The sequence below is a fragment of the Chelon labrosus genome (genome assembly GCF_963514085.1).
Source record: "Chelon labrosus genome assembly, chromosome: 21".
Lineage (NCBI taxonomy): Eukaryota > Metazoa > Chordata > Actinopteri > Mugiliformes > Mugilidae > Chelon > Chelon labrosus.
In genome coordinates this window covers 2,348,258-2,360,785 of record NC_140354.1, presented here as the reverse complement: position 1 = coordinate 2,360,785, position 12,528 = coordinate 2,348,258, and the positions used below count along the sequence as shown (strand labels likewise).

The 12,528-nt window shown below is 41.5% G+C and overlaps 2 protein-coding genes across 2 annotated transcripts; both read right to left on the bottom strand.

Moving 5' to 3' along the window:
- Window positions 1-3,289: 3,289 nt before the first annotated feature.
- Window positions 3,290-6,025, bottom strand: rpl27 (ribosomal protein L27). The gene is made up of 5 exons (XM_084570226.1): window positions 5,982-6,025; window positions 5,365-5,447; window positions 4,550-4,719; window positions 3,573-3,683; window positions 3,290-3,378 (listed from the first exon to the last, which is right to left on the bottom strand). Exons 2-5 carry the CDS (start codon window positions 5,443-5,445, stop codon window positions 3,330-3,332), a joined length of 411 nt encoding a protein of 136 aa, XP_084426352.1. The 5' UTR covers window positions 5,446-5,447; window positions 5,982-6,025; the 3' UTR covers window positions 3,290-3,329.
- A 704-nt stretch (window positions 6,026-6,729) lies between these two features.
- rundc1 (RUN domain containing 1) lies at window positions 6,730-12,349 on the bottom strand. Its single transcript, XM_084570205.1, has 5 exons — window positions 11,465-12,349; window positions 10,294-10,452; window positions 9,440-9,638; window positions 9,266-9,358; window positions 6,730-9,009 (listed from the first exon to the last, which is right to left on the bottom strand). Exons 1-5 carry the CDS (start codon window positions 11,849-11,851, stop codon window positions 8,135-8,137), a joined length of 1,713 nt encoding a protein of 570 aa, XP_084426331.1. The 5' UTR covers window positions 11,852-12,349; the 3' UTR covers window positions 6,730-8,134.
- Between the last annotated feature and the right edge of the window lie 179 nt (window positions 12,350-12,528).

Here is a 12,528-nt window from a genome sequence, read left to right as displayed (position 1 = left end):
CTTATGCTAAATCTACTCGTCGCTCACGTCTAAAACGCCTGTCTGAGATTACAGATGAAATACTGAAAATCGACCGCCAGAACTCAATAACTCCTTCTCCAGATCTATACAATAAGAGGATCTCTCTTCAGTCAGATTTTGATCTCCTTTCCACCAATGAAACAGCTAGGCTATTACTTCAGACCAGACACAGACTGTATGAGCAAGGGGAGAAGGCAGGCCGCTTATTGGCTCACCAAATTCGTCAATCAGCCTCGTCGAGACTTACAGCAGAAATTCGTACAGCCAGTGGTGAAATTCTTACTGATCAACAGGAAATCAACAGTGAATTTAAGTCTTTTTTTAATACAAATCTCTATACCTCTGAGTCCAAAGGTGACTCTGCATTAATAGGTGAATTTCTAAATAAATTACAAATTCCTACAATAGAAGCAAGCCACAAGGCTAGTCTTGCCGAGCCTCTTTCGCTCCAGGACTTAACACATGCAATAAAAACTATGCAAAGTTCTAAAACTCCAGGCCCAGATGGGTTTACTGCCGAGTTCTTTAAAGCTTTCTCTACATTAATCTCTCCTGTACTGCTTGATGTTTTCAATGAAGCCTTTACCGCCTGAACTCTTCCTCCTACCTTTTATCAGGCTTCTATATCAGTTTTGTTAAAGGAAGGTAAAGACCCTAGAGAACCGGGTTCATATCGACCAATTAGTCTGTTAAACGTGGATACAAAATTGTTAGCCAAGATGCCACACGACTGAAAAGGTTCTCCCATCAATCATATCACCGGATCAGACTGGGTTTGTTATTTTCCAGTCTGCGTAGGCTCTACAATATCTTGTATTCTTCTGGCTTGGCTCCGCAGCATGCAGAGGTTCTTGTATCTCTGGATGCTGAAAAAGCCTATGACCGAGTTGAGTGGGATTTTCTTTTTGCAGTTCTTGAAAAGTTCGAACTTGGTGATAATTTTATAACCTGGGTTAAGCTGCTTTATCAGTCCCCTCTTGCCTCCGTACTGACCAATTCCTTTAGATCTCCCTATTTCCCCCTGCAGCGGGGGACAAGGCAGGGATGCCCTCTTTTCCCACTCTTATTTGTCCTTGCTATTGAGCCTCTGGCTATTGCTCTACGCTCCCTCGGGGGCTATGAGGGAATCTACAGAGGAGGGGTAGAAAACAGGGTCTCTTTATATGCGGATGACCTGCTTTTATATGTAACAAATCCCTATGAATCCATCCCCAATATAATGTCTGCTCTGAAGAAGTATGGAGAGGTCTCAGGTTATAAGTTGAACTTGTCAAAAAGCGAATTGTTCCCAATCAACAAAACTGCCCAAAGCCTTACAAACTCACATTTTCCATTTAAAATAACAAATTCAGTGAAATATTTGGGAGTGGTAGTAACAAGAGGTATTAACGGCTTGTTCAATGCAAATTTTAAACCACTATTTGAGCGCACTGTTTGTGAATTTGAGAGGTGGTCCCATCTTCCTATCATCCTATACTAATACAAAAATCCTTTTTTACATCCATTGATAAAAATAATTTCTACTTTTATTTGGAATAAGAAGAGATCTAGAATTAGGAAAGCATATTTGCAAAGGTCGAAGCCGGGTGGGGGAATGGGACTACCAAATTTCCAGCTTTATTACTGGGCGTGTACTCTTCATGCTCTCTGCTTTTGGTCCCATTCTGACAATCAGGCAGAAAACCCAATTTGGGTACAAATGGAACACAACTCATGCTATCCGACATCTTTGACTGCCCTTTTGTTTTCTCCAATGCCTCTATCATTACAGTATGTCAGGAACAATCCCATTGTAATACAGTCTCTGAAAATATGGTACATTATTAGGAAAAACTATGGTTGGCAGAGTGGTTCTCTTCTTGCTCCTATTCACCCCAGCCACCTCTTCTCTCCGTCCATCATGGATGACTCTTATGGCATTTGGATGCAGGGTGGCGTGGTCAATATGAAGGCTCTCTTTATAGATAATATATTCCCTACCTTTGAACAACTGAGGCATAAATTTAAATTACCACAATCCCATTTTTTCAGATTCCTCCAGGTTCGTAGTTATATCAAAGCTAATACTCTCCCTTTTCCCAATCTGCCTGATGAGTTGCCCATGGAAACCCTGTTTTCCTTTGATCCTTTGGGACGGGGTGCAATATCCTATCTTTATAATTTCCTGTCCAATCTGCAAAATCCCTCTTTGGAGACTCCAAGATCTGCATGGGAGGGGGACCTGGGGATGGCCGTGGCCACAGAGCAGTGGAGAAAGGCCTTAGAGGGGATCCACACAGCTTCAATCTGTGCTCGACATGGCCTTATTCAGTTCAGGGTGCTGCACCACCCTCATTTCTCTAAAGTGTTCCCAGGGGTAGACTCTACCTGTGACAGATGCAGAGTATCACCCTCTTCTCTAGCTCACTCATTCTGGCATTATCCTAAACTGTCCACCTATTGGAACTCAATTTTTGGAACACTGTCCGATGTTTTCAAAATGGTGGTTGAGCCAGATCCTGTGATAGCCATTTTTGGTGTAGCAGGAGAGAATAACAAGACTCTCATTGGAGTTAAACTCAACATGACAAAATTTGTTACTTTGCTAGCACAAAGACTGATTCTTCTCCATTGGAAGTCTCCTCAGCCGCCAAACTGGTCTCAGTGGCTGAGGTGTTGCAGCAACTTAAGCTAGAGAAACTGAGACACACAATACACTCTGACAAATTTGATCGAATTTGGAAACCATTTATCGAGTATATCGGAGCTAAGCTAATCCCTCCCCAGTGTATCTCCAATATGAATTAAGTCAGGTTTATTTATTATCCTAAGTATCTTTGTCCTCATAGCACTTCACAACAAAATGTAATTTGCCTTTTATTTTGTACGGCTGCCTGTTATTGCTTTATTGTTTTGTGTTCTTTGCATGTTGTATCTTTTTTTTTTTCTTGTAATGTGTTCTGAAAATAGCTAATAAAAATGTTTTTTTTAAAAAATGTACTCAAATGGCTCTCTAACACTTGCCATTGTTATTCAAATATTCTCATTTCCTGTATTATTAAACAGCAGCCAGTGTTTTTTCCACTGTGCAATAGTACTGTTGCTAAATGAATATAGAGGAGGATGTTTAGGCATCTGCATCTCCCCACAAAGAAAATGTATCACCATTGCAGACATTTAAAGTGTATTTTCATAGTAATTCAGCTCGATATTAATACCAGACTATGTTAACCATTTGACAAAACGACCAGATGGAAAATGCAGAGACAAAGGAAAGAGTCAACAGGTATCCATTTTTTTTAAACATTTATTTGTGAAACCAAGTGAATTTAGAATCTGAGCTTCTGGAAGAACCACTTGTTTTTGCCCGTCTTGTACCTGGAAACAGAACAAACAAAGTTCAGCATAGTTTCTCAGATGAAAGAACTGATGACTGTACATTACATGTAACACTCAACACAGTAGCAGTCGTCTGAATGTGAACCTGTTCTATATTAAAGCATTTCAGAGGACACATTTAACAAACATTGGCACTGGCCCTATTTGATGCTGAAGAAAACCTGGAGACTCACCTTTCCTCAAACTTAACCTTGGCCTCCCGCCTGGCTTTGCGCTTGAGAGCAGGATCCCTGAACACATCCTTGTTGACAACAGTTTTGTCAAGAGGAATATCCACGGAGTATCTGGAGAAAAAAGGAACATATCCATTAAAACATGTGTAAACCCTGTAGTTCTAACTGAACAGGTTTCAGCAGCTTGCTCTGCACCCATTTTACTCAAACTTGGTGAGTTATGAGACGAGCACAGATTGATGTCCAACTTTACCAACAGATCTGATGTTGACAGCCACCTTTAGTTCGGTCGGTTTAGAGAGTTTTGTGTTAAAAACCTTGTGTGCAATCAACCGAGAACCACTTTAAGCACATCAAGTACAAAGGTGAAGGAATAGCATTCAAAGCTACACCAATGTTCCAGAGGATAAAACTGAGGTTGATTTCTGCATCTGTTCAACAAAACTGCATCCGAGAAAGTAAGATAATTTTATTCTGACCAATACCTCATTAAATCACCAGATCAAGAGCTGGAATCAATCCATTAGTAGAAATGTGATCTACAACTATTTGGCAGCTGATGACCCGTTTCAACCACTTCACACAAAAAAGCTAAAGATATGCTGCTTTTTTTGGTCATTTAAACACTAAATGATTTTCATTCAAAACACATCAACACACACTGCCACCAGTGCAACAAAACGACTGAACACTTAATGTAATTATATCTACTATTTGTTACACTGAACTAATGTGTTGTGTTTCGAATCCACACTAGATTCACTGAACCAGGATAGCTTTGCGTCTATCATGCACTGAGCTGCTCCATCTGTAAATGTGCAAGATCACCAGGGCTTTTACTTACTGGATCCTTGCAACAACAAAAAAAAAAAAGTAAGATCTTTTACTAAGCTAAATTCATCACCACCATGGTAACTGAAGAGAATGACATACAGTAAGTAAAATCACAGGACGTAAGCTCAATCCTGGGCTCTAACCTGGTGGGCATGAGGTGGTTGTAGTTGAAGACCTTGACAAAGGCCTTGATCTTGGACCTCTTGGCGATCTTCTTCTTGCCCATGGTTGTGGTCACCTTACGGGGATAGCGGTCGATGCCTGCGACCAGAGCGTGGCTGTAAGGACGGTCAGTGGTGCCATCATCAATGTTCTGAAAAGAGGCAACAACAGGATACTGTTAAAAATCTGATACACTGGTCATCTGCAAGGACAAAATGGTTTCAAAGTATTTATTATCTATGACTATTAAAAATCTGTCACTACTTTCATTGTGCTGTAAAACATGAACAGAAATCTTATGATAGGTAAACCAATGACATAGGTTAGGCCTTATCAAGAATCCAGCAGGGATGTGAGAATGTTTACCTTAAACTACTGGGATTAGGACAATCCTTTAAATTTAGCCCACAATGGGGACATTTTCAGTGTTACAGCAGCATACAGTTAAGGACAGTGCTCAAAAAGAAAACGTTAAATAAATACAAAAATAGCAATTAAATACAACAGTAGTTATACATTTGTGGTGTACTGGGAGCAGGTTTGGACACTGCGATCTTTGTGATGGAAACACTGCTGCAGGAACCTTTAGCCCCTTACAAAGTTCCCCAACATTCAGCTGTATAAGTTCGAGAGCTTTTGATGAAACCATATAGGAAAGGTAAATGGACATCCTTGCATATCTTGATTTCATCCATTAGATCTTCCCATGTAAATATGCAGGAATATGAGCAGACCCATCATGTTTTTTTCTAGCACCGTTAGCAGCAGCTAACGAGCACCGAGAGCCACAAATTACCTTGACGATGACAGCCTTACGCCCGGCGTAGCGTCCAGCTAGGACCATCACCACCTTCCCAGGCTTCATGAACTTGCCCATTTCTATAACAGAGACAACTTTGTTTAAACACTATAACACTTTACACATTACAGGTATAAACAGGTCCAAAACACACCGAAATCTAGAACTACAATGGAGATTTTCACCTCGTTACTGTCTGACTGGCCGGATATATTAGCATTAGCATTAGCTAGCAATTTACTTTAGAAGAAATTTTCAACTATTTATTTTGCTCCTACACACACCACGGACGCCGGCAACGCTTGCTAAGTTAAAATAAAACCAAATTAGAATATTGTGGAGCCATAACATATAAAACAGTCGCCTTTCACAGACAGTTCAGGTGCAGACTCAGCGTCTACATCAAGGAAGCTGCCATGTTGAAAAGAGTGCGACGGGAACGAAGCATTGCAATAATTTCACGTTTTCTTCACTCGTCAAATAAAAATACGTAAAAATAATGTACACATCTTAGCTAAAGGAGTGTTTGACATAGATGTGTTGTGATAAAAACAATGAAATAGGACAGATTTGGTGCGATGGATGAAGATTGTTTAAAGGGAAATCTCACTCACTGATGCTGTTCTACCGCCACCGCTAACAGGAAAGGAAGTACCAAGGGTTTTGGTGAACTTTGACCCACCGAGCTGCAGACGTCACTTCCGGAAACAATACCCAGTTCGTTAATTAATAGTCGAGATAACTTTATTTCTTTAAAATGGAACATTTGTTCAAATGGAAACGCCATTTTGATATAATAATGTTAAAAGTATAATATGATACGTATATGTTTTTTAATCTATAAGTAATTTTCCTTATTTAATTAGAACACAGACATACAATACACATTTTGTGGCAGTAATTAAAATTTCAACTATAAGTAAAAAGTAAAATATTTCTCTCTACCAGAGTAGAGAGAAGAGTAGAGTATTATATATGTGATGATACACATATATAATACCACAGTATAACATCCAGAAACAAGATTCAATACTATTATGGAATACATTTTAATAGAAATTTTGTTTGGTCCAAGTCCAAATGTTCTTGATCTCTCTGTGTACATTTAATCAATCTGCCTGATTAATTAACCCAAGTCATTCAAGATAACTAGTTATTCTGAACTGTTGTTCACTCTTATTGTGTACTTTTATAGTGTAATGTATCTATATAGTTTATATTTTGTTTTATTAGACAAATGAGGCAAATGTAAAAATGAGGATGTTATGTTGACCTTGTTCTATGTAAAATATGATCAAATAAAGTTAGAAGAAAACAAATATACACGCACATTCTCAAACACTGACGAGAAGAAACTCCCTATGCAGCACAGCGATTTATTTATTACCTTTGACTTGTTTACAGCTGCAGATATGCATTAAATACTAAAAACCTAAATATAATCACAATTCATTCCCCCAAATATATGTTACCTGTGATTAAATAGAAAGAAAACAAATGGCACGATTAAATGATCCAATGTGTCTACGGTTCCCAGACGGACCTGCTACAGTTACAGTACAGCAGCTACTAACGTAGTGTTCTGATTTGCTCTACTACTATTGAGCTACGAAATCCAATAAATAAATAAATGTTGCTTTACGTAAATTACAACACAAATAAAAACACAACAAAAAATTGGGAAAGAATGAGTAAAACGTTGCATTGGATGTACTAAATAAAGTACTCTAGAAAGTGCTCTATGATGGAGGAATACATTTCACCCGCGCACCTATTCTCAGAGTGTTGATACATACACGTGGAACACTGAAGGTTCAATCAAGATAAACAGCAGTGAAACAAACAGTAGATATGAACTTAATTCCGCTTAACAGCATCTATGGTTTATACATTCAGGTATTAAGGGTACGATACGTGCAACTCAGCTGTCTCAGGAAGATAAAAATAAACCGCACTGAAATAAAACTAATTTACATCCTACAATCATATCAAATATGAGATCACTGTCCTCACGTGACTACACCTGGAAGAGGAGAAAAGCAGCAGTTCATACAGGGTTGAAAGGTGTTGGCACACCACAACGGCATCAGAAATAAAATGGAGTGAAGAAACAGCCACACTTGAGAGCGACATACTGGTAGTCAATGTTTTGCAAAAATGTCTCACATTTTGGACACTGTAAGAAACTGACGAGTGCTACACATGATTAACCAGATAAATAATTAATTTAACAATAGGAGCACTTTTCACCATAAACATGCACCAGTGCCAACCCTGGGTCACTATGGAGAAGCCACAGTAGTAAAGTTTCATTCATTTTCTTCCTGGATTGTCGAACCAGAAACCACATTACAGTACTGTTTACTGTACAAGTCTGCCGTCTCCCACAATGTTTGCTGCATAGGTACACTGTCATTTACAGCAAGGGAATGATACTGTATGATGAGCACAGGTTGCGAAGGTCAAGAAGGCTTTACTAACCATGAGGTAATCTCCATTCTAAGGCATGTTTACAGTACAAGTAGCGCTGTCTTCTCAACATTTTGGCTTTTTAACATGTGCGGACTGACACAACATAACCATCCATCCATGCATGTACTTTAGACGTCACATACTTGCACTTTACTTTATGGATGGCTGCTTAAATAACCTTAAAAAGGTTACATACTTGAAGCACAAAGTCATGCTTTTGGTCCTGAATGCTAGGTAAGAGCAGTGTAGTTTAGCTGATTAAATGCCTTTAACTCTGAGACTAAGTGTGGGAGAATCAAAAAGCATCCTTAATGTTCTTGAGCTGCCTAACAGCCAGGTCGACGGGGAGGTTGAACCTGAGGTGGCTGATGCGACCCAGGATGCGCAGGGCTCCCTCGAAGCCGGTCTGAGCCATGTAGCTCCAGGAATGGTAGTGTGGGTGAATCAGAGTGCCGGACTTGCACAGCAGGTTGAGCCACGACACTAGCCGCTGCTCGTTCAGAGCCATGCACACCAGAGCTTTGAACTCCGTGTCTGGTCCTCGCTTGTAGCGTCCGTGCTCCTTCAGCACAGTGTGAATGGCCCACAGCAGAGACTGTTTGGGGGTGACAGTCACCGGGCCGCTGCCTACATGCAGGCTGAAGGACTGTGAAAGCTGACGGGCTGGTGACTCCACAAAGGCCTTCCCATTTTTGGACTGGTAGTATTTTACAAAGAGTTCCCATGGGTGCATGGTTTGTGGGGTTGGTCTGTAAGGCAGAAGGCAGGAGATGGGCGCTAGGACCAGGCTCATTGTCTGAGAGGGTGAAAAGAGGCCGTGAGACAGCAAGTCTTTCAGAGCAATCGCCAGCTCTTTTCTCACAGACATCGTCAGCTCGTCTCGGGCAGCAAGAGTATTGCTGGTGGAGTAGTTGCTGGTGTAACTGACCACGTGTTCGACAGAAGGATGCCTACGAGAACCCAACACTCGCACCTTCTCCACAGCCGCCTCCAGACGCTGCAGCAGGGGCCCGTAGTCCTGCCCTGGTAAATCCTGAGGCCACATGCTCTGGGGGACGTGGCCAGATGCGCAGCCGAACTGGCTTGCAGCGAAAATCTGCAGAACAGCGAGGGCCTTCTGGATCAGGTGCAGGCCCGTGTCTCGCATCCTCTGGGCTTGTTCTGGGTCGACTACAGGGAGACAAATGGAACCAGAAGAAAATCAGGGTCATTGGGAACATTTTTGGCGCATACTGTATGTGTTTTCAGGATTGAAAAGATTTAGATTTTTAGTGAAACGCTACGAAAAAAGGTAAAACAGTAAAGGATTCTACTAACAAAATTTGAATATTCTATTTTCGTTGGACGTTTTTTTGTTTTTTTTTTTTACAACCAAAAGACATTTGGTAGTTTATTTACAGCCCATGTTGCATATGAAGTTACAAACCTTTCTTCACTCCTGGACCTCTGGTGTTGGTCCCTGCTGCTTGCGGCTGCTCACTGTGTCCACCATCTGACAGGAGAGGATTACCCACCTCATCTTTTGGAAGAAAAGCTACTCGTTAAAAATGGAAGCTAATCGATATTAACTAGATTTGCAACAGCTCAGTAGCCTGCATACCTTGGATGAAGCTGATGAACATCTCCAAGTCCCTGATCTGGGTTTTGAGCTGCTCTACCAGCTGCTCCTTGACTCTGGCTGGGTTTACTATCTGAGCAATGGCAGCGTCCACCCTCTGCCTCAGCTCCTCGGGCGACAAGTTCCCGATGTCCTCGTTCAGGTTGACGTCCAGCTTTTTGATCAGCTCATCGATGATGACCTGGAAGACAGACGGAAAGAGATAACATATTATCACTTTGTTTCTTAAATGCTAAAACATCAGACTAAGTGCCCAACCATGTTCACCAGCTAACTGCTAACAGTGTCTCCCTGCAGTTTGAGGCAACAAGTGTAACGAGGCTTTTGAGAGCCTAGCCATATGCAAGCCAGCTATTAAACAGCTACAGCGACTATGTGATACACTTAAAAAGCCACAGAGGATTAACCTGGACTTCCTTGAATACAACTTTCAGTCACATAAACAAGAACACCGTTGAGTGATTGGAAGGCTAATATATAAATACTGCAAAGTCCTACAGTGTGTTCATGTTGTCTTGTTGTGTTCATAAACCAGCGTCTGTTGTAAATGTGGCTGTTCGGTGCACTTTTTAAAGGAAAGGAGTCATGACAGAAGAAGAGAGAGAAACACTGCTACATGCTAACACTGTATAGCCTGAAGCTTTACAAGAACTGATGTTTGACTTGTTACACCTGATCTGAAGCAGGTAAACATCACTATGTGCTCAGTATAACAGACAGCTGGGGACACTTTGAGGTAGGGTCTGTTTGTTTGGGGAGCCACTCAAGATTATTTTTGGGGGCATTATGAATGGACAGGACAGGATTATCATATTTTTGCATTTCCACAGGCCCACCTTCTGTCTCTCCATGACGACAGACTGCGGCAGCGAGTCGTAGCTGCCCTCCTGATAGGCGAAGCGCTCGAGATCGTCCAGCTGCGTCTTCAGCTGGAATATCAAATCCTTTTGTTTCTCCCTCTGAGCCTCCAGGCGCTCCCTCTTCTCCCGCTCACTCTGACAGGGGGAACAAGGTGATTTTAATTTCGACAGACAGTGAGGGCTGAGTCACGACAGCAGATCCTGACCAGTGCTTCACTACCACCAATATCATACTCACCAGATCGCCCTGCATGTAAAGCATGTGACGAGAGAGAAATAAAGACAAAGGGCTTTAGGTGGCGGGACACATGTTGAGCAATAACGTCATGTTCCGCGCAGCTAATGAAAGGACAAGTCTAAATATACAGAGTTAACAGAGGCAAAGACAAACCAGGTTCCTTCAACACCACTGTGTACACAGGAGCCTTCATTAAACAGATAGTGATCTGCTGGAGGCTCTTTAACTGAGCCTGTGCAGCTGTGAGTCAGAAAGCGACATTTTCCAACCAGAGATAAGACATCTGTGGGAACAAAGCCCAGGTGGGCGCAGCAGCCCTCCGTGTGACGCAACGTTTTTAATCTGAAAGCTTATAGCCGCAGAGTCGCTTCAGTTTAACACCACACACAGTCATTCCGTGCGTGTCTGAGCATTTATACACATCTGACTGTTGGTTGTGTCAGTCGATTTGTGCACATACGAGTTAAATGGCAGATTATCTTTGTTTAGACCACGGTTATATTCTCAGTTTATTTATTGGTGTCTTTGATGCACATGTTTACTTTTCTAATAAGTAAATATCTCACTATATGTAAGTGTGCAAACCCTTGACAGTGACATATCCACATCTAGCCTGAGATTATTCATCTGTAAATTGTCTAAAACTCAAAAATATATAGTTAACTGTCAGATCAGGTAAAAAATAAATAAATAAATAAATAAATCTTCTCAAATAAGAGGCTGAAAGCAGATTGTTCTAGCATGCTGAAAGATGCAAACACTTTCCAGCAGCTTAGCATAACAATACACCTGTGGTCATGAATGAAAACTCCACACTAAGGTTTAACTGTATGTGAAGACACAGGGATAGATGTGTGTGAGATCACGCTTGTTATATTTAGTGGTACAGATCGTGACCAGAAGCCTCACCGAGTTCTCCATCTGCACGGCATCCTGAGCCCTGCAGCCCACCACATGAGGGCAGCCCCTGAAGGCGAACTCCTCCAGGTCGGCCAGCATCCTCTCCTTCTCCTCGCTCTGGGCGTGAACTATCTGCTTGAGTCGGAACTGAACCTGAGCGAAGTGAGAGGTGAGGGCGAGGAGAGAGGAGTTCAGCAAGTCCTGCTCCTCTTCAAGTTTCCTCATCCTGGCGGCCATTTCATCCTCCGCGGACGACGACGAGTCTCTATGCCTCGGCTTACCCCCGCTGCCGCTCTCATCTTCGGGACTGGCCACAGCGCCCACCGGTGCCCATCGCTCCCCAGCGTTAGCGAACACAGCCTCGCTGTCCGAGGCTGACAGCTCCTCTGTGGACATGTTTGAACGACGGAGTTCACTCCAGCCGTTCTCGAACCGTCGCCAGTTTAGTTACACTGTGTTCCAGACTGTTTGTTTTCGTACGCTGCGCAGATAACAACAAGGATCAGCGTCGGAGAAACAGGTGCATCGCCATCTTGAGAAGGATGATTCATACGTCAAAACGTAAGCACGTCAAGTTAACAGGACGTAACAAGGGAAACATCGGAAATACAACATGTTGGTCTTCAAAATAAAAGCTTTACATTGAGTCCAATTTAAGGTGCTGTTTATTGGGGACATGATGACATTCTTCGCTTAAGTAAAAAAAAAAAAAAAAAAGCATACATTTTTAAGTAAAATTTTTGGATTCAAACAGACATTAATTTCAGCATTGTTATCTGTTAAAATGGCAACATAAAAACGTCCTAAAGAACATTTTACTGCATGAAGTGATGACCGTCAATGTTATACTCATTTTTTTTATAAATTTAAAATCACATTCTAGGGACTGGACTGGTAAGAGAAACAAACACGAAACAGCTGTTGACATGAAACCTGTAACACAAGAGTACAAAAGTAAATGGGTACAAAAAGGCATTGTGTTGTGTGTCATTGTTTCCTATAGTGTTGCATACATGTGATTATGCATGTCGTTAATTTACTGAATAGTTTGATTTATTATTACATTTTATTAA